Here is a 23,617-nt window from a genome sequence, read left to right as displayed (position 1 = left end):
ATATTGTACATCTTATCAGAGGTGAGCATAAAAGTGGGAGGTAAGAAGAAATGAGCTATAGTTTGAAAAAAATCTTAACAAAAAGGAGAGAATAAAGTGACAAAGAAGAAACAGAATAATGGTTTCATTATCTTTGAATTTTCTGTTATGAGTTAAAATTAATGTTCCTTTCAGCATTCACTGCCAATACATCTTGAACCACACCTTTACAATACATTGCAAAAACCAAGACAGATGAAAGGGATAGAAAGAGATGAAGACTTCAGGCTACAGAATTACAATCAGATAATCCACTTTTTAATGTTATCATTGACTAACTGTGAACAGTCGTCAGCTCAGTGTCTGGCTCCAGGATCAGCAGCCATATACACTGTGGGATGAGTATTATTCAGTTTTCTTAAATACCAGCTCAGATATTTGCAAAGACAATATTGAAAAAGAAATGGAAATTACTACCAAGCATTGTATTTTCCAGTCTTCCAAGCTGTATAAAAGTCTTCAGAAAAATGCCCTTTGTCATCACAAAATTCTGCAGCCACTGTTTCTCTTAATGGTTGCAGTATAGCTCTCAATAAACCAAAACTTGCTCTTGAGCACAGAAATACTGATGAACAGAGTGCAAAATGTTTTCTTAACTGAGTTTAGAAAAAATATTTTAAAAGCAGCTGGGCTATTCCTTCTCTTACCCATCACGTTTCTAATGAAGCAGCAAGAAGATTGGATATTTGAGCTACAACATATGCTCCTGATGGAAGTAACTTGCTTAACAAAGCTATATGAAGCAAATTATAAATGCATTTCTATAAATTCCTATATATTTACAATCACCAATTTTAAATACTGATTTGCACGCAGACCTCTGGCACAAGGTTCCAGTAGGAACGCCTTTCTGTGCATTAGAAGGTATTAGATCAGGGACTGCAGGCTGCCAGGTGAAGGAATAACTTGCTGCTGCAGCTCCCCTGTCCTTTGTGCCTGGTAAGATGCAGAGAGATGGAGAGGACAGGGAGCTACCCAGGGACCAACCATGGAAATGAGGTGGAAGGCCTGCTGTATGGACATGTAATATACATAGCATAATTCGGGAAGGAGAGGCAAGATGAGGGAGCTAAGCCAGCATTTAGAACAGCATAGAATAGAATAGCATTTCAGTTGAAAGGGTCCTGTAATGATCATCCAGTCCAACTGCCTGACCAATTCAGGGCTGACCAAAAGTTAAAGCATGTTGTTAAGGGCATTGTCCAAATGCCTCTTAAACACTGACAGGCTTGGGGCATTGACCACCTCTCTAGGAAGCCTGTTCCAGTGTCTGACCACCCTCTCAGTAAAGAAATGCTTCCTCATGTCCAGTCTAAACCTGCCCTCGCGCAGCTCTGAACCATTCCCACTCATCCTGTCACTGGATCCCAGGGAGAATAGATCAGCACCTCCCTCTCCACTTCCCCTCCTCGGGAAGCTGTAGGGAGCAATGAGGTCGCCCCTCAGCCTCCTTTTCTCCAGACTAGACAAGCCCAAAGTCCTTAGCCACTCCTCACAGGACATGCCTTCCAGCCCCTTCACCAGCTTTGTTGCCCTCCTCTGGACGCTGCATTCATGGATGTTCACATCCTTCTTAAATTGTGGGGCCCAGAACTGCACACAGCACTCCAGGTGAGGCCACACCAACACCAAATACAGCAGGATAGTCACCTCTCTTGACCGGCTGGTTATGCTGTGTTTGATGCCCCCCAGGATGTGGTTTGCCCTCTGGGCTGCCGGGGCACGCTGCTGGCTCCTGTTGAGCCTGCTGTCAACAAGCACCCCCAGATCCCTTTCTGCAGGGCTGCTCTCCTGCCACTCCTCTCTCAGTTTATACTTGTGCCCAGCATTACTCCGTCCTAGGTGCAGAATCTGGCATTTGGACTTGTTAAATTTCATCCCATTAATCATAGCCCAATGCTCCAATGTATCTAGATCCCTTTGCAAGGCCTCTTGTCCCTCAGGAGAGCCAACAGGACCTCCCAGTTTGGTAACATCAGCTAATGCTTCATTCAACTGCTGCATCCAGATGATTGATAAATATATTGAACCAGACTGGCCCTAGAATTGAACCCTGAGGAACTCTGCTGGTGGAACACCACCAGCCAGATGTAGCCCCATTCACCTCAACACTTTGAGTCCAGCCACGCAGCCAGTTCTTCCCCCAGTGCACCGTGAACCCGCTCATCCCACAGATGGACAACTTGTCCAGAAGGATGCTGTGAGGGACAGTATCAAAAGCCTTACTAAAATCCAGAAAAACTACATCCATCATCTTCCCTTCATCCACTAGGCAGGTGACCTTATCATAGAACGATATCAAATCAGTTAAACAGGACTTTCCCTTTGTGAACCCATGTTGACTGTGCCTGATGATTCCATTGTTCTTTAAATGCCCTTCAATAGTACCCAGTATCATCTTCTCCATGATTTTTCCAGGAACTGAGGTTAGACTAACTGGCCTGTAGTTCCCTGGGTGTTTCCTCACACCCTTTTTGTGGATTGGAATAACACTGGCTAGCTTCCAGTTAGCAGCGACCTCCCAAGACTCCCAAGACCTTTGGTAGATGATCGAGAGGGGTCCTGCCATAACATCCGCTAGCTTCTTCAGTACTATGGGATAAATTCCATCAGGTCCCATGGACTTATGAACATTCAGCTGATACAACTGGTCCCTTACAATTTCAGTGTCCACAAATGGAAAGTCACTGTTCCCACACTCATGGTCTTCCAACTCAGGGGACCGGGCAGCCCAAGGTCTATCAGTATTATTAAAGACGGGCAAAAAATGCATTGAATGCCTCCTCATCCCTATTAATCAAGACGACCATCTTCAACAAGTATTGGCCCAATGTTTTCTTTAGACCTCCTTTTGCTATTAACATACTTAAAAAAAGCATTTCTTGTTATCTGAAACAACACTGGCCAGTTTCAACTCTAACTGAGCTTTGGCCTTTTGTGTCTTCTCCCTGCATAAAGGAACCACAGCTCTGTACTCTTCCTGCGAAGCCTGACCTCACTTCCAGAGATCATACAGTTTCTTTTTCCTCTTGAGCTTGCTTGACTTATGACAGTGGAATTGTCTGCTCCTGTGTATTTAGTTTACATGTTTTGTTAGTTCTACATTAAAGCTGTTTCCTTTAATAAGAAAGTTGCTTTCCTCACCCGAAACTCTGGGAAGTGCAAGGAGGGAAAGTTAAGGGGTGCTGGTGCTGCAAGCTCAGCTGAGAGTTCAAGGTGGTAGTGGAAGACTCTTGATGTCTGGAAGACTATTGTATGAGGAGTTAGTGATCGCATAATGGGTAAATCAGGTGTATGCCTTCCCCTTCCCACCCCCAGTAAATACTTAGGTATTCCTTTTATTTGTCTTGCGGTCTCAGTAGTCATGGAGCCTGTAGGCCCTGTTAGCTTAGCTTATTTCTTTAAACACATGGACTAGTAACTTGTACTTCTGACTAGAAGCTGTGATTGAAGTAATAAAAGTGGTTTCACTGCTCAAGGGTGAAAATATGAATCTGAAAAACTGGTAATACAGCAGTGACATTAAGAGTGTGTGAGTGTGCCTTTGTGTAGTTTGTACAATTTTTATGACATTCCTCACATTGGAGGGGAGGGGGAAATTAAGGCCCAGCTAAAAGCAAATGACCCAGAAAATAAATGCTCTTGAAGGGGAAGAAGAGCAATCCTGATCAGCATTCCCCAAAGTCTCTTACCACTGACCAGAAACCTTGTGATGCAGTTTTTTTTTTATCTGAAGAAATTCCCTTTGGGCATCTGCTGTCACTGAACTGCACAATTTAGTCTGCAGACCCAAACAACTCTGAAGGTGACATTGTGTGCCAAACATAGCTGCACAGAAGCAATTTGCTTGCAGGCTGATATTCACTCTACAGAGCTTGGAGCAAGTGACTATTCCCACTTCAGCACTTTGAAATGAATTTTGTACATGGAGGGAATACATCCTACAGAAAACCTGCTGAAATCCTTCGGACTGTGAAGCATTACCAGAAATGTTGCTCAGAAATGTTTCAAGGAACATACTTACATTGCTGTGAACTCATGCTGTGGGTGGCCTTTTTCTGTGTGTGCTTATTAAATACAATGTTACAGTTAGGACTCCATGTTACATTGTCACATATGTGCATATGTGAAACATAGTGAAACTAAAACACTGAAGTTTGGTCTAAAACACTGTAATTGACACAATTACTGATCTTAGCAATGCACATTCCTTTGAAATCCTTCTCCTTTTAAATTTACCTTTGTGCTTACAAAGTGCTTGCTCTTGATTCCTGGCTTAACAAAATGCTTCATATTATGACCAACAGCTTCCCAGAAGGGCGCAGTTTCTTGTATAGCATACAATTAACAACAACATCAAGAGTTTAGAAGTCCAGGTGTTCATTTCCATTCCTGGTGAATGAACCATTTCTGCTTCACTCACATTTATGAGGCCATCACAGCTCTGCAGTACAATGATATTTCCTCTTTAAAATTTCTGTGTCTTACATACCGAAATTCCTTACATGCAGATATTTCAAACATACTGGCCTTATATTTTACAGACCGTATCAGTTTCCTGTACCAATCAGGGAATGCCCCCAGTCTGTACTTAGATGAAAGCATTAAAAAAAAAATAGAAAAAATAAATAAAGGCTGATTACAAGGATGGTAGCAATTGAATAATTCTTTTTCTTTTTTTTTTTTTTTTTTTTTTGAGGTACGAGAACAGTGTCCTAAACTCTGCTTATTTTGGTGAGATACAACAATAGTATTTCCATATCGTTTAGGCTCATTAAAAGTATTTGACTTTTATTTCATGTTAACAACAGTGATTTGGCAACATTTATATTCAATTCATTATAATTAGAGTTCTTCATTTTAAAAGAGTTGAAGTATAGTGATATGGGCATCTCTCTAACTGTCTGAGCTCAAGCTTTCTCTTTGGATCGAGAAAGCACCGCAGATTTTCATTTAAGTCTTAGATCCTATGAAATGACAAATCTCTGTGGATGACAGGCAGTTCTAGTGCTAACCTAATCATCACTTGTATAACAAGTTGTTGATATGTCTTCCTGACCAACTTTTAAAAGCAGAAAAATCAAATATATAGGAAGTATTTTAAAAAGCATTTTACAGAAAAAAAATGTTCATAGCACCGTTGGAGAATGTGTATTCATTTGGTCTGAAATGGTGCTACTTGTAAACGTTTTCATTCACCAGTGTGATCCTAAATATTGGAGGAGATTTACAATCTGCAAGAAACACAATGCAAGCAACTTTTTACTAAATTAAATGTGAAAGGAAATTTATCAGACTAGGGCTTGAATGTTGGCTGCTTTCACACAAAACTACTGAAAAGCCAGAGCTCAATAACTAGACTCAGTTGAAGTGATATAGATCCCTTTATGTACAGCTTAAAGAACCAAAGTCACTTGGGAGATTGAGTCAAGCTGCCCGTGTAGACATAGTCTCTGTTCCAAATTGTTGCATATTGATGATGTGCATTGCTAAATGTTTCCTGTTTTCTATTTTACTAAGTGACTAAATTCTTGTTTCAGGCAACTCCACTCCTCTGAGTTGAAAGTCATGGGGGCATTTAATTCCTCAAATCAACAGTGTTCGGTTATGCGATAAATGCTTGCCCACACACCCACAAAGCAGCACAGAGAGACAATGGGAAGTGGGGGAACTCAGTCAATACCCTGCCCCAGCTACTCCCAGCCCTATCCTAGGAGCCATCAGGCCACCACAGGTCCATTCCCACAATCCCAGTGGAGCACAGTCCATAGGTAGGCGGGAACCCAAATTAGGGATTCAGAGGAAGGGACACCCTGTCCAGGCCTCTCCCAGGGCTGTCCCAGAAGACCCTCAGCCCTAGTGTCCAGGTGTGACACCCAACATGACGAGACAACGCTGGAGCACCTTTTGGACAGAGGGGTGTAACTGCCATGGGGTATCGGACACATTACGGGATGTATGTGAAGAACAGTTTGGAATACCACAGGAGTTATGGATATTTAAGGGAGGAACCAAAGCGGGTGAGAAGAAGGGAATTAGGTGATTTGGGGAGGAATAAGTGTGGAAAAATAGAGGGATACAGAGACAAAATGGGCCAGTTACATGTAAATAGTTGGCTGGCCAGTACGCTTGTCTGGCTGTGTCCTTCACCTGATCAGTGCAGCCTGTCCTCTCTTCTAACTTATATTATCATCCCACATCCCTGTTGGCCCATTATGCCTTAGCTATGTAGCTTCTTGAGAGAGATTTCAATATATAATGGTCAACTTGAAGTCATAATAACACTGTCATCTAGTGATAAAAGCAAGGAAAGATGTCTAGTGAGAGATAATGCATTTTACTATATATATTTGGAAAAATGGACATGCTTTTAGGAAGCTTTTCTTGATGTCTGAAACAAGCATAACATAACTAAGATAAACTCAGAGCAATTGTTCCCAGCCAGCTTAGACTGCAGTATGCTCCATCTGCTTCAGAAATGGAAGAAAAGTCCTTGTTAATCCCAGGAGTTTGTCTGGTTTTCCATATTTATATGGATTTGTCTAATAGAAGTTCCTATCTGTCCTTAAATTTTTGCCTGATTTGTCATATTTACAGTAGCCTTATATTTTTCTCACTTTTAGAATGTTGTGCATTCCCCATAAAATGATGTATTTTTAACTTGTCATGCCAAGCGTTTTTGTTCCCCCCCCCCATTCAATACTGCCAACAGTTTTATTATCACTTTTTCTTACATATTTGTAGAGATTGATATTGTTCTTAGTGTGACTTCTAACTCTTAACAGAGGGCAGCTGGAGCTCTGATATGGGCCAGACTTGTAGTAGTGGGGTCATTTGTGGCTCTGTCCACATCTTTCTTTATCCTTACTTTGTCTTTTGTAAATAATCTCTATTGGTAGGAGCAGCAATGCTGGCATGAAATCTGCAGTTCTATTTGGTACATTTGCTATATTCATGTTATCAAATAATCATTGTAACATCTTGCACATTTCTTGTTGATGAAGACCAACTATTACTTGATAAGCATCTAGGAAAAACAAGCTTTTCTTCAGTGTTTCAGACACAAAGTAGCATGCACTTGGTTACTAATCTTAATAGTAGAGACAATATTATTGTGTATCTTAAACAGGAGGTGATTCGTTAAAAATGCCTGCACCTAGACTTTAAACTTTATGGACCATATCTTTCTAATAAATTTATTATCTGGGCCACTCATTCTGTTATAGTAAACAATTAAATTTGTCTTCTATGTCTAATACAATTTACATAGTTCTACCATTGTAATTAGGCAATCTATCATTATCTTCAAATACCTCACCAAATGTGTGGCTTTGATGCTGCTAAGGCTATCCCTAAGGCTGCACCCAGCCTTCACTGCATTGTGGCTCTCTTTCTCCCCTCTTTGTTCAGTTTTAATGTATGGGATAAAAAGGCCTTTTGCAGCTCATTTTAAGTTTCAATGCAAAGTCCAGCTTAAAAAGATTTCTGTGTGTCCTCAGTTTATTTCTATTCCTTCTAAACTCTTTAAGACACAGTTCAATAAAATAGTTTTCATATTTCAAAAATTTTTTATGTCGTGGGCTTATTGACCCTAGATTTATACTCTGTCCTACGAAGCTGGGTGTTCTTCCCTGTTTTGCTTGCTTACAGTGATGATCCAGACAGAGATTTCCCTTTCCACTCAATAAATTCTCATTCTTTCTGTGCTTCCAAAACTTTCAGCTCTGTAGTCTAATCAAACTAACTAATTTGTGTATTTTCTCTCAATGTAGGCTGTCTCAATTTTTACTCAGACTCTTAATTTAGAGACAGCTAACTACAAAAAGTTGCAGAAGAGTCTCATTGAGCGACTACAGGGAAAAAGCATTAGATGATACTCAGTGGTGACAGATGTAAATTGAGGTAGACTACAGGAACAGTCTGAGCCTTAGATACACAATGGTGGGCTCTGAACTTGCCATCAGCATTCAAAGAAAGAGGTATTAGGAGTTTTAATAAGCAGTTTCATGAAAACGTCAGTGTACGCACAAAAGGAAATAAAATGGAAGAAATGGTTAAGAAAAGGACAGAGAGTAAAACAAAAAAATGTCAAACACCACTGTATAAAGCAGTGGCCTTATCACACCTTGAATATTGCAGTCAGCTTTGGACCCTCATTTTAAAGAGGATGCAGTGGAACTGAGAGAAGGAACAAAGAAAAGCAGCCTGGATGACTAAAGATATAGCATGGCTGCTGTCCCCAAAAATGAATGAATCAGCTTGGACTATTCAGAAATAATTTTGAGAGGGTTATAATAAGTATATAGATAAAATCAGGAGAGGCATGGAGAAGGGGAACAGGGAAACATTTACAAACCAGGGAACAACTCTGACACATCCACTCAAACAGAAGCTTGAGGCATTAATGTCATTAGCAATTGGTGCAGTTAAGCAAACAAATGGAAGTACTTCTGCGCAAGCTATATGCTTAAGCTCTGGAGCTCTTTGTCACAGGATGCTGTGTATCAAGTTTACATGGACTCAAGCACCAATTAGAGAAGTGCATGGAAGAAAAGAAATCTATCAAGGGCTAACCCAGATACCAGCCCCAGCACATGAAGCCCCAATGTCTTGTGCTACTGCAAGTTAAGAAAGATTACCAAGGAAGCATCATACATGTTTCATACACTTGCCTATATATTTGCTATTGGCTATCAATTATTAGGATTAGATGAAAACATGGACAAAACATAAATGTCCATCTACTGAAAATTTTGGAAATTAAAATTTTAAATAAGAGGTAAAGATGTATATGATATGAAGAAAAAGACAATGTAGACTTTGATCGAACCTGAACATTGGTTAATATTTATTTTAAAAGGCACTTCATATGAACTGCTGAATCAGCTCAGAACCAGTGATCATTTTCTATACGCAGATTTTTCAATCATTACTTCTTGCTACATTGAATGTTAGGGGAAAAGAATCCCTTGGATATTCACACACAGGAATTTCTGACCTAGAACAATCATTATAATCAATGCTTGAGGAATAAAAGGCCTTCATTTGAGAATATTAGTCAAAATGACCTATTTACTTAGCTTTATTAATTTCCTTTCATCCTATCTCCTGCTTCATAGCAAAACACTTGGTAAATTTTAATTTGTTCCTCTTTTTGACCTGAGAAATGAATCAAATTTTAGCACCTGGTGGTATTTTTACAATCCAGGAAGTATTGTTTATACACTCCTCTTATTTACAAAACGCACAGAGTAATGCTTCCCTAAGTAGAGGAAAAATCAAACTACAGGAGAAATTAATTTCTCCAAAGGAGCTCTCAGTCAAATCTCTCAGCTTTTCTCCAGGTAAATTACTAAAACATCAGACACTACCTGGTATTTCCTAGCTTGTCTGCTCTCAGCTTCTTTGATCCCTCTGTCTCCCTTTCTCTGGCCGACACTTTTATGAAACAACACACGAGGAGGTTGCTCAGCTCAGACATTCTTTGCTTGTGACTGGATTTTGGGCTGTGTTTGTAGGTGAGGAGGTTGTCATTTTCAGTGTTTTGCCTTCAAAGCATTTGTTCTTACCACAACTTCTATGAATGATAGAAACTATGACCAATGCAGGAAGAATATGGTTCTTACCATCACTGCAGAGGATGCCAGATCTTCCGTATGGACAAAGGCAAACAGCATCTCGTCTGGACTTTGGAAAACACGTAGCACCGTTTCCACATGGATTTTCATCACAAGTCGCGAACTGGCAGAGTTTTCCAGAGTAGAGTTTAGGGCATTCACAAAACCAATTTTCTGCATCACTGACAAATTTAAATTAAAAACAAAAAAAAATGTATAAGTACCAAAACACTTAAAAAAAACAGGATGGGTTTTACACTCACAGAAAATCAGTGACATTTGACTTATGGTTGTAATATATTTCTTTGTTTTTACTCTCTTAACTTCTTTTTTTTTTTTGCTTGTGTACCTGGCATTAGAGATGCCAGAATGCTTTATGGGTGACTTGAGTTGAGAGGTTGTTTTGGGTTTAATTTTATATTTTAATTTATCTTCCCTTTCCTGGTAAGATATGTGACTTTTCTACTGTCTCACTAGTTATTTGTGCTGGTGCTTTCATAACATAGTCAAAATAACTGCTACAATAAAACAGCTCTTCTATTATGTCTGAAAAAAGGAAAGAAAGTGAAAAAAAAAAAAAAGTAAAATTACTAGCTTACTTTGCAAATGGAAAACATCATTTGTACATTCAGGTATTCCATATAGCTTGTGACAACACAGTAGGATGTAAAAAAACCCTGAAATATGAATACTTACAGTAATGATTAAATTGAAATTGAACCAGAATAAACAGGTAATATCTCTGCTTTCATACATCTTATGTTCTCAGTCGTAGAAAGAATATTATAATAGACAAGGGAAAAAATAAGTTGCAATCAGTCTTGAGGGGTGATAAAAACAAACATTTAGAAATGTGCATATTCTGTTTGTAAGAATTGTCTTTTTTTTTTAGGACACAAAGATAGCACAATGGCAGATTTGGTAAAAAACCAAAATCAGATAGGAAAAGCAGGAGTGTAAGACATTCCCATCTATCACCTATTATAACTGTAATTTCATTAAAGGTCTTATTTGATTTTTCCTTTTGTTTTATGACTGAAATTAGATGACAGCTAGATAGGTCAGTTCATGTGATTACTACACATCCTCGGTATTGAACAGAAACATGTCTGTCTTATACTTGATAAGGTCACATGTGCCTGTGGGTATGAATGCAGAAGACATGATGTGACCTGTATCAAACCACAGTCATTACGTTTTTCCAGATAACTGCATAATCATTAGGATGTTCGGTGATAAAATGTCAAATACATGAGATTTCTAAAAATCTGTTCACTGCTTATAATATCCATGCAATCAGGTCAGAGAAAATAATCTGGAGCTGAGAGAACTCCTGTAATTTTTAAAAGAGGGAAATAAGTAAGTCTTGTGACAGTCTTTGTGCATAGCAGTTGATTAGTGTGTTTCTAAACTGACCACCCGCAGTTCTGGGGAGCGAGGATCTCAGCTGGAGAGTCTACCAGAATGAATCTCATGAATAATGCCTCCAGACACCTTTGCAAAAGAAAATTGCTGTCAGCTGCAATAATAAATTTCTGTGTGTAGCCTATTCTATTTATAGATCTGCTGCAGACACCAGGAGAGGAATGTAAATGAGATACTGGATTGCTTTCGTTTGTGCAGCATTGAGAAGCCTGCTTTCAATGGTTTTAATATCAGCATTACACAGTTCAGCTAATTAAAAAAGCAACAATAAACTGAATTCTTCCTGGAAATCTACAATTGATGGTGATGATCTCTAAAACTAGTTATCATCAAATGTGTTTCTGTTCGTTTATAGAAGAGAAGACAGATCATCGCTGCTGACTGCCAAAATACAGAGACTTTAGTCTTCACCTTTAAAAAAACCAATTTTCATACATTCTTCTTTTGAGCTGTGTATGTCAACATTGGTCATTTCTTTTTATAGTCTTACTTTTGCTGTTGTGGAGAAGATTAAAAATAACAGGTCTCATAGCAAATTGTGAAGTATTTATTGTTATCAAAATGAGCAATGTTCTAACATTTCACTATTGATGCCATAACATCCTAATAACAAAGAAGAGCGATTCCCAATGAGGCAAAGAAAACAGTTTTTACAAAGTTCTACAAAATAATACAAAGCTTAAAAAAATAACAGCTAACCACACAGAAAAAAATATCACAGTCATTTCACAGGAATTAGTATACTGAAATATGAAGTCCCAAATGACTTATTATTCTCTCTCAAAGCAGTCCGTCACTGTATTTAGCTAAGAAGAGGACAAGGTCTCCCATACTCTGCTGAATTAACCTCAGCTACAGAAACACATAAATGCTTGAATGACCAAGGACTTCTCTCCTCCCAAGTGGATTTCACAATTTCATGATATCCTGCTATCCTTTATAAATGCAAGAAGCAAATGAAAGGGGACAGCAAATCAGAACAGTAATATCTTTTGCCTATGGTGTACATTTGTGAATGGCTCCAAGAAAACGTCACTGGATAATTACATACACGAGCTGAAGAAAGTGAATAATGCATGAAAGAAACAAGGAAAATATCAGAATTTTGAGTCTGCAAAATTAGAAACAAATTTAGAGTGTTTTGCTGAAATGTGTTCTATGTCTATATTAGTCTTTGAGTTCAGATCCAGAGCATGGTTTTGAAGCAAACCACCTTGTTGTCCCCAGTTGAAATTTCTTGGTTAACATTGTGGAGTGGTCTCAAGAATACACGAACTCAATTTCTTCCAGATGAACCTGCACCAGAAGATTGTCTCACACCTCAGGTACTCCCGCTGCTAATGGGCATTCAGTCCATGGGGCCAGACCAGGACTAGTGTGAGTTAAAGATCCCCGAAACATAAATAATAAGGATGTTGGGTCCTCAGCACTAATTGATTTGCCCTATAAATCTACTCCTATCAAACTACATCATCTGCTAATATGGATGCAGATTTATAAGCCATCAAAAGAAAATCAGGCAGCCATGGTGTATATTATATATGAAAAAAGGCTCCAGATTTTAAACTGGAGTACTGACAAACTCCAGAAGTAGACAGAGAAAAAACCCAAACCATACAGAATTATGTGAAGGAAGAATGTCACAAACAGTGAGAGAAAATGGAAGAAGAGACAGAAATAGTGTAGAAAAGGAGTGGAAGAGACAAGGACAATACTCCTGGAAGAGACAGGAACAATACTGCTAGAGCACCATCACCTCACATCACCAGCTTTATGATATATGAAAAAAAAAAGTGTAAGGAAGATAAACTGTTCTCTGACATTCTTATAATCCTCCTCTGAAACAGTAAGGGACACACTTTTCATTACCATTTCCCATGTTAAAATATTCCTTTGATCTTTGGTCTAGACATTGCATTGGAAAGAAAATCATCAAGAAGTGTTTGCATGGTATGACATGATATTGGTAATTCAATAATACAAGTTCTTCTCCTTGAATCAGTACTACATCAGTGACCCGATTCAATGAAATCAAAGTTTTGTATAAGATTGACACCTTTGGGATGCCAACACAGGTTTTGATAACTTATTTTTTTTAAATATTGCACAATGCAGAGGAGACTGGATTGTAACACATTAATAATACAGTCACAGCTGTATTTAACCACAGGTTTTGGCTTTTAAACTAACTCTGTTTCTAAAAGAAAAGATTACAGTCCCTCTGTACAATGTGTCATAGACATCATTTGTACTCTAGAGATACAGTGCTCTGGTTCTCCAAAGCAGAGTATAATTTTCTCTATGCCTGTGCTTTTTCCATCTCTAAAGTGGGAGCGCTATGCTCTGTGATTCCCACTGAAAGCACTGTACATGCCATTTGTGTAGTTGTATGCGAGAGGGCTTTCCTGAAAGGAAGCGCGCTCAACACCCTTTAATCATGGCAGTGCTAAGCTGAGAATGTCAAAAACTATGTGTCGCAGTGGGTTCAATATTTAACGACACAAGTTCTTTTAGTGCTCTCACTATATTACCTGGGACAAAGCTATGGAAGTTGGAGGGAACAGCTTCCCAAGCTTCTTCAGTTAATAAATAGTAGATGCAATTCAGTTTATTTTAAAGTTGTTACTATTATTTATTCCTAGTGCCATTTTGGTTTAAATTACTGGAAACTGAAAGGAGCATCATACTTTATCAGTTTAAACTTTAAGTTGAATTACTCTTCATGCAAAGGTTCGTTAAATCTCTTTCCAGAAAATACCAAGATAATGTAAAAGGTGATTAGGATCTTCCTTTGAAAGCTTTGTGTAATAGCCAAATCTGCGGAAACTCATTGCAGCCAGAACAATAACCTTATCTCACCAATAATCTTAAAAATATCAAAGGACAATATATAAAGGAGGCATTTCTTCCTTGTGCACAGCAGGAATTTTTCTAGTATATAATATATCTGCCAATCTTTCCTTGTATTATACAGCTCCCAAAAATCAATTCAGCTTTCCTGCTGCTTTAGTACTTTCACCCAGGTTTCCTCAATTACGGTATCTTCTCTAGATCTGAGTGCTTTTGTTAGCTTTACTGTTTTGAATCCTTTTTTCCCCTATCAGGAATTATTATTCTGCAAGCTCTGGTGATTCACTTTAAATTTTCTTTCCTTTCACTGAAAGCACTTTCTAAACTGCTACTCTTTATATAAACAACCACTGACAAGCTCTCTTTAAACCAAGTCTAAATCACTTGTGAACTAAATTGTTTTTGAAAAGTCCTAGGGAAAATATTTCCAGATTGGTTGGGTGCACTCATGGAAAAAAGGTTTTACTTCAAATTTTCTTTGAGGCAGGCTTATACTCAGAGTTATACTGGTTCTAGCATGGACTAAATAGGAGCTCCCATTTAAAAGACACTTCCAAATTATTTGATCCACGTTAAAAGTACTGGAGTGGGAAGGTTCCAATTCCACTTCAAAAAGGAGAACAGGAGTGACAAAAAGGTTCCAGCACCTTGCTTGCCGGCTGCCAACATACAAGAAAGAGACCATTGCATACAAAATAGTTCAGCTCAAACAGAAAAATAATTTATAGGACCCAACGAAAAAATTTAATTAAATAGATGCTTAATCCATCCCAGTCAGACAACAAGCATCTGCTCAATCTTATCATAAGCATATGTATATGAGTTTCCCTGAACAAGAATCCACTCCTGAAACAATACCTAAACCTTAGAAAGTTTACTGGAGTTGTGTTTGAGTTAGTTATGACTTGGGAAGCACAGAATTTGGTTTATGGAACTGATGAAGGAGGAGGAGCTCTTGCTTACTGGCAGAATATCTATTTCAGACCTTCAAAGATATCATTATTTTCAGGAATTTAGGATTGTTAAATTTGATTTTAAAATGTACTCATTCAAATATCTAACACAGTACTATCTAACTATTCAGGATCATGAAGCCTCTTCTGGATTCTTTTATAAACCCTCTTTAGCCTCCATTTTCCACTTAGATGGTGAATCCACAGGTGATTCCCCATCACATGAAGGATACACCTTCATTAAAAAGTATGATGCATAAAAAGTCCTATCCTGTAATGTGACAAGTATGACCATTCCTGTCACACAAGAAGATACACAACTGTGGTATCAAGCACTTCTGGACACATAACACTTAATGGTGGATGGTTAAGGATCCCTCAGGAAAAAGTACAGCAAGCAGTGGTTGGTGAGAACAATTTATGTGGGCAGCAATCCATTCCCTGGCCACATCTAGGAAGAGAAATCATGGTCTGTCAGGCTGGGTCCAACGTAAGGGCTGTAATTAGCTCTGACACTACTCCTTTCCCCAGTCTCCTCAGTTTTTTCAGTTAAATCTACCTTTTCTCTTTCTTTGTGTTGTATGGGAAAGCTAGTAAATAGATGTTATCATCTGCTAAAATGTATTTATAAAAATGAAATGATTTTTTTTTTTTTAAAGTTGAAAGGCTATGATTTTGATAATAAAAAATTAGCACAATGTGAAACATGGCCAGGGAAGTACATAAACATTTTCAACAGCGTAAGGTAGAAGCCAGATCTCCACCTCTCACTGAAATCACACACTGCCTAACTTCTGCTTGTCCTTTGAAAATCTCTCATAATTCCTTATGACAGAAAGCTTCCAGTTGCTCCCAGCAGTCCTTAGAGCCCTAAACAGCCTTTGTTTCAATATATCTCCTGTTTGCAGCAGGGCTTGCGAGCACCATATCCAAAGCAGTAACACTGAACATTGGTGTGCAGCATATCACTTGTTGCACTGTTTTCATTAAACATGCATTGTATACGAATACTCATTTCTGTTAGAATTTTAGAACAATCTTTTAGCACAAAAACATTCATTACTTCAATGCTAGATGAATTTATAGGTTGCAGAACTATGTAATTTAGTCATTTCCAAAATTTCAAAGTCTCCTCAAAGAGCAACTGCAGTTTGCTACCCTGATCACGAGGAGATGGATAACAACAAAACTGAAGAACATAATCTTGAATAGTTTGTAAAATAACAGCATTTACTTTAAATTCACAACATCATAATTATTTTGAACTATAATGACTATAATCTAAATCCAGAACTGTCTACTGCAGAAAGAGAAACAGTTAGTGTAAATCTAGATGTTTGTTATACTTTCCTCTTTCTCAGTTTCTTCCTAATATTTTTTTTTCTGTTTCTAAAACAGATTTTTTATTTATGTATTTATTATTTTAAACTTTCATAGATGCAAACTCTTCCTACTCCATTCTGAATTCAACTTACAGAAAGAAGTTTTCATAGCCACTTCTTCATTGCATTGTAACCAGTTCTACCTATTTGCAACTCTAATAATCAGTGGCTCAGCATTTCCTTTGTATTACTTAGCACCTATTACCCTTTCTATTTTAAAAACATTCTTAATCATATGGGGTTGATCATTGGTACTTTCTTGTAAGCCTGGTCTATGTGCAAGGCTGGAAGCCAGGAATCTCTTAAGAACTCACATAAAAGGGCAAGTTAGGCTTTGAACTTGAGGGCATCATCACCTTCCCGCAGTGATTTGCCCTGTTCACACAATTACTTCCCAATACCTCCTGTTAATTCAAATGCACAGCCTTCTTTTCAGTCCCAGGTACCATCTCAAGTCCTTCTAGTTTCAACTCAGTCTCTGAACTTTCTCTTTCTAGCTCAACAAAGTGGAGATCATATTACCATATGCATGTAACACAGTGTAACATTTACGTATAAGCATTAATGTTGATAAAACATGTAAAATGAAATGCACCTGAAGCTATGAATAAAAACAGCAATTACAAAATGCTCTATGAAAACCTGACAACATCAGAATGAGACAAGATAAACCACAGCTGCTTTGAACTGACATCATCTTTACCATCCACTTTGGATACTCCCTTTTCTAACAATCCTACAAATGCCCCAAGAGATAAATTCTGAATGAACTTCATGGAGGAGAATCTGAATTGAATCTTTCTTAGAGGGCCCATCTTTCCACATTATATCTGCACCCTATTTTTCTCACTGATTGCCAAAAGAAAATTTGTACGTCGCTTGTTCACTTCTTAATGAAAACACAAAACTGGGTGCACAGGCACGCACTCCGCTTTTTCTCTGGACAGCTAAGAGTACACAAGAATTTTTAACTGGGACAGAGCAGGTGTTATGATAATGCTTTTTCATGGAAGGGGATGACTATGAGCCATACTTTTACAACAATATTTTAACATTAATGAGAAAGTCTTATCTCTCCGCTTTGCCTATTCAAAGCTTGCACAAAGTTTGTAATTTTTTAATTGTATTTGTTGTCTATCCATGGGCCTTGGGAGCTTGCTGGTTTTTTCTGATTCTTTAAGCTGACACAGGAGAAGATAATATTCCTCCCTACAAATCATACCTCAAAGCAGTAAGCATTTGTGGACAGATATTCCCTGTGTTTGCACAGTGGCTAGTGAAATGTAGCCCCTTGTTCCTTCTGCCTAAGCATTACAGCAAATATGATTAAACAATAACATAAACTAATATATATTAAGAAATGTACTTTTCTTGTACCATGTCATGGTGTAATTAGTATATTAAAAATGCACCACTGACGTAATCAGTAAAGATGGCAGTGCAGGACACTGCCTGAACTTTTACATATTCTTTGAAAGAGTATAACTTGAGATATAAATACAAGTCATTTGCCTATAGAAAATATTTTTTCAAGCTCCTGGTCAAATGAAGTTAATGACTATATATACAGCATAGGAGGCTGTAGCCTCTCAAATATCTAATCCTAGGATGTTGTGGGCTGAGTTCATTTCTATTAACACCTGAATCTAAACCTATTATGAAGCTTGAGGTGACATATGAATGACACAAGCAATTGCACTTACCATATTTTCTACAAATTTAGTGCTTACGAAAGGTGGTAGATTAGTCGAAATTCTCTGGTTGGCACAAACTAGATAATGTAAGTTTCCTTACCAGTGACCAAGGTAATTGCCTCAGAAGGTAATTCACACCTCCGTGCCTTTTCAATCTGTGGTTTCTTTGACTGACAAGAGCTTTAACTCTAATATAGTAACTCCTAGAGAATTGAAATAAGACTGGGAAGTTCCCAAAGAGCTTTGTACAGTCCTCAGACTAGAACATCATCAGTCACATGATGTAACTGAATTGGTAGGTCACGTTTGAAGAACACTGATTTTCAGGAATCACCTCACATATACTGGAAGATAAAGTCGAAAGCTAATTCTTATCTCAGCCCACCAGTGGTGTTTCATCACTGGAGATATATCTAATTACATGGTAAGCATGGAATGTGTGGTGCTGAAATCCAGAAAAAAACAAATCTAAGCGCCCTAGATCTTTGTGGTTCTTAGAACAAGAATGGTAAAATTGGCCTCCATCAGGCATCGCACTCTCATGTTGAATGTAGTATAAAGACTTCCCACAACAACCAAACACCATTTTTTTGACTTCCTAAACAAAATGTCTCTTAAAGCTTCTGGGCGTCTATCTTCTGTCTGTCTCTCTTCCCATCTCCTTTAGATTCACTTATTTCCCCATTGTAGTCCAGATATCTTCCTCTACTGTCAGGAATAAGAGAGAAGAAAGCCACAGCACTGCCTTCTTGCACACCCCTTCTCTGGGGTGCCACCAGGTCTCAGAAGGAGTAAGAAATCCCTGCAGCACAGGATTTCTGTTTACACGTTAGCTGAACTGTAGGAGGCTAAGGAAAACTTCATAGATTCCCTTTGCCCATGGCTCTACCTGAATATCTACAATTAATTCAGACTAAGCTATTTCTTTAAATGACATCAAAGGTAGGTCACAAAAATTGAAAACAAAAAGCAGTTAGGAATATAAGTGTGTTTGAAGGACCAAATCTTGACCTGTCTACTACAGTTTTCTCCTCCTACGAATTAAAGATAACTTATAGGAGACTGCACAAACCTTTTACAAAAACTAATTGCTTAAGCTTGCACAATTATTTGAACATGAGGAGGGCAAGTGAAGGGCTAAGTACTAGAACTACTGACAACATCGACTGAAGTAAAAAGTTCGCAATCACTGTGTGCTTTCAATTTTTTACAATATAGTCTTTATCAACAGCGTGAGTTGTTCTGTCTTGTAGGTTGACCTTTTACTTTGATTGCTGCCTCAGCTCTGAATTTCACACATTCCTGGATGATGGCTATGACTTATGAAGGATATAAGGTGCCCTAAAACGTGTGAAATCAAATGCTATAAAACTGAGTGTTGGCACTTTTCAAACATGCACGAACTCTAACTGTTAGAGTTGTTCCATTGTTGAGGATTAGCATAGCTGTGTGACACACCAGGCTAAACTCATGCAAAATGCAACACACAAAGTCCGTTTTTCAGCTGACCTTTATAATTGGTACAAAAGGCCATTTGTGTACCATTTTCTTAAACAGCTCTAACTTAAAATGCTATGAGATTAGTCTCTCTTTAGCTTGCACTCAAGAGGTCAGATAAGCCAGGTAGTTTGACTTATTTGCAGCAAAAGGTAAATGACTATCTTGAAAAAGTAAATTACAGGAGAATTTATGTTAGAGGAAAACTATTGCATCACAGCAGCATTAGCAGTACTGTTATTTGCTGCCAGACTTCCTTCAGAGAAAGGAGTCAGTTCTTCTTCCTTGATATCATTATGCCGATCCATTTCTTTACACTTATGCAGAAGAATAACAGGGAGTTATCCTGTCAGTCTGGCTCTACAGGCTATCTTATCTTGCAAACTTCGGGGAAATGGAAACAAACCATTCTTTTAAATAAGACACTTGAACTTCCAAATGAATGACTAAAGTAACCCAAATTCAGACTGGAAATATGTATGTAATCATTTACATTTAATTATAGTAGTGTTTAGAGTAGTTTTGTGGAAAAAGCAGACGTATGATTTTACATAGTTTTCTAGATAAAGGGTGACTATAATGAAGATTTAGAAAGATGGTGTCTGTGACAATATTAACCTTTGAATGTAAAGGAGCTTCTTCGTGTCTTCTGAACATTTTTTATTTTGCAGTGTGCATGTCATGGTTTAACCCCAGTCAGCAACTAAGCAACACACAGCTGCTCGCTCATCCTCCCCCCACCCCAGTGGGATGGGGGAGAGAATTGGAAAAAAAGTAAAACCCACAGGTTGAGATAAAGACCGTTTAATAGGAACGCAGAGGAAGAGAAAAAAAAAAAAATACAAAGCAAGTGATGCACAATACAATTGCTCACCACCCACCGACCAATGCCCAGCACATCCCCGAGCAGCAATCGCTGCCCCCCAGCCAACTCCCCCCAGTTTCTATACTGAGCATGATGTCACACGGTATGGAGTAGCCCTTTGGCCAGTCTGGGTCAGCTGTCCTGGCTGTGCCCCTTCCCAGCTTCTTGTGCACCTGGCAGAGCGTGGGAAGCTGAAAAGTCCTTTACTTAGTATAAGCACTGCTTAGCAACAACTAAAACATCAGTGTGTTATCAACATTATTCTCATCCTAAAGCCAAAACACAGCACTATACCAGCTCCTAAGAAGAAAATTAACTCCATCCCAGCCGAAACCAGGACAGTTTGAGTTGGTCAGTATGATGTCTATCCATGTAAAATGAAAGTACTCGAACAATTGCTAATAACAATCTGATATTACACTGTCTCATTCCAATGTCTGACCATTTTACAGATATGGCTGTTCGCTGCTGGGTGGAATGAATGGTGCTTCAGTCTCTAACATACACTGTACTCTTCTGACAGAAGGACTTCTACCCCACTGATTCAGTAGCAAGGATGGTGATTTGGAAGGTCTATCGGTATTTTTGCCTTAAAGTTTTGAGGCTATGTCTTCACAGCAGAATGAGGTGGTTATGGAAGTAGAATTAGACATATTTGACTTAGCTTTAATCTTAGCACCATTACCACCTGCAGTGAAAACATGGCGGGATGTTTCATCCTGACTGCTAATCTTTCAAGGAAAGCAGGGCTTTTATTCCATTGACTACCATGTATTGATATTGCTATTCATTCTATCTTCATGAAAACTACCTTAGTTGTGCCTTTTCTACAAGCATTATCTCTTCATTTTGCTTTATAGGCATGCCCTCTCTGTATCCATAGAAACAAGCACAGAATGAACTGTGTTGCCTTGTGGTCACATGTTTGTTTTGAAGTTACCACATAATGGAAGTGAGAGTGCCTTAAAAATAAAAAAACAAAAAACGCCATGGAAAAAGTAAGACAGAGGGCTAGTGCAGTCAGAGGAAAGAATACGTTTTAACCTTTCCTGTTTACTTCCTTCAGTCAACTTAAAACAAACATAGTTACCAAATCCACATCGGCTGCAATATTAATGCAGAAATTTCTTACTTTGACATCAATACTCCTATCAGTGAAATGCACATTAGAGCTAGTAGGCACGACTGACTATTTCAACAGCTCAGTCAATAGGTTGGGGAAGAAAGTTAAACATCCTGCTTGTGGTTACACAGTGATTTGGTAATGACAGCAGGTGCTTGGCGTTTTCCCAGGCTTCCTGGTTCAGTTGGCCAAATCAGGACAGCTCTACTGAAATCTGTGGTGCTCTTGAAAAGTCACAGCTTTTCATGCACTGTAACACAAATAGGCATAATTAGAATCAGAAATCTAATTTTGAGGTGGTCAGATGGAAGAAGGCAAACTGGAATCCCATTCTCTACTTCTGGACTGCTTATGCTTTAATATTAGAAATTTATTGACAAAAAGAAAAAGTAACCCTGGAGTACAGACTAGAACCTCAGTTCTCTCAATTTCTGTTATATGCCTGAGGAAAGGCAGGGACAGGTCCCCTGCTGATGATTCCTGGTCCGGAGCAACAGACTCTCATTCTTGCACTGCTGGCTGCAAAGTTCTTCATTTCTGAAGAGGATGTGAAAAGTGCTCCCAGAAAGCTTCTGAGGGACTTGGTACTAAAAGACTAACCTAGAACAGGACCTGGAGTCCAAAAGTGATTTCAGACCTCTACCATAAAGTGCCCTAGAATCATGAGAACTTGATAGAATCTGAGGTTATATAGCATTGTTATTTTACAGGTGTAAAAATTAAAAATACAAATGTCATCTGTGCTAACCAAATGAATTACACAACTATTAGTCAAAGGAGAGGAATTTCTTTTTTAACTGATTCCATTTTCTAACGGGCTTTGTAAAGCCTTTTTAAGAGATTCAGGACTGGAAGGCAGTTCCCTGGAGTTGAGGTCCCCTCACAACTAAATAGCTTTCACACCAAAGAATATATTTCTCTTGAAACTCCTACCTGTGACTGAATTTCCAACACAATAGCTTTTAATGTGTTGAAGAGTCAGACCATGGTGTGAATGTTCAGCTTGTGTCTGAACCAGATGAGTAATTTCATGAGGATCATAATCTTCAGCACAGTGGCAGATGCTTTAATGCAGACAAAGATCTCCATGAAACCACTTAGCAACTACAGAAGCTCATAAAACAGCTGAATTCTTTGATGCACGTGCTTCTCCTCGTTGCAAAAAAGGAAAAAAATAAGAAGAGTTCTTGCTTTACTCAAGGTCATGTAATCCTGAAAAGTTAATACTCAAAAATATGCTGTTGTGTGACAAATCAGGATGTGATACAAATCAAATGCCTCGAAAATCAAAATAAAAAATATTCGATTTGCATGGAGACTTGGTAATCAAATTGTTTTTTGTGTTGGATATTGAAGAACAGGGTACAAGAATACTGAAAGCCCTACTGATGCACAGCTATGACTGAATTGTATTGTCTGTGGTATATAAATTCTGTACTAAATTGATGTGCATTCGGGGTAGAAAAGTAGTAAATGATATATTGTTGCCAAAAACAGGTATCATTTTCCATTTGCTTTCATTTTAATTTTTTAAATTTGATTTGTGAAATCCTGACTTTGTTAACATTCACTTAGAGTATTTTATATGTGATCTACATAAACATGGAATATCATAATGAATGACATAAATTGTTAGGTCAGTTTGACATTGTATCATCTATGAGATAAGGGCATTAACAGATCTTTAACTGCAACTGATATAAAACATAGTTGATTAAAAACATTTATTAACCATTTTTCAACTGAACTATTTAAAATGTAAAATCAGTAGAGTTAATTAGTATCTTCTATTATATGATGAGCAAATTCCTTTAAAATCTCACTTTCCTTCTGTACCTACACTACCATTTCTTTTTAAAGGTGTCAAAGAGATGAGTAACTGAACTGTTTTACAATATGTTAGTATTAATAATCTTTTAATTTGTCAAACAGCAATAAAATTCATGTCACATCATTGGTATTTGTGGGAAGAGGACCTGTGACAGAGTTTCTGCTGATGCAACTAAACATGGGATATCTTCACTGGGATTGAATCTTCATTGCGATTGTGAAGAAAGCAGAGTAAGAGCAGTTTGTGTTGCAGTTGTAAGAAGCCGGCTCGAATCCTCCAAGATTTTGCAGTGCACAGAATCTTTCCTGGCAGAAATTTCTGTAACTTGGATGGCTACCCTT

General features: G+C 38.2%; 1 protein-coding gene across 1 annotated transcript in view; it reads right to left on the bottom strand.

Moving 5' to 3' along the window:
* EYS (eyes shut homolog) overlaps nt 1-23,617 on the bottom strand; it is a gene marked incomplete at its 5' end in the record, with an annotated part of 904,266 nt that overhangs the window by 49,086 nt on the left and 831,563 nt on the right. Inside the window, one exon of the mRNA XM_082305491.1 lies at nt 9,666-9,838. Within this exon, the coding sequence (XP_082161617.1) occupies nt 9,666-9,838 (173 nt within the window). The remainder of the gene's footprint in view (nt 1-9,665; nt 9,839-23,617) is intronic.

The sequence above is a fragment of the Platalea leucorodia genome (genome assembly GCF_965183815.1).
Source record: "Platalea leucorodia genome assembly, chromosome: 3".
Lineage (NCBI taxonomy): Eukaryota > Metazoa > Chordata > Aves > Pelecaniformes > Threskiornithidae > Platalea > Platalea leucorodia.
The sequence above is the reverse complement of the archived record's forward strand: the minus strand, read 5'-3'. Positions and strand labels throughout refer to the sequence as shown.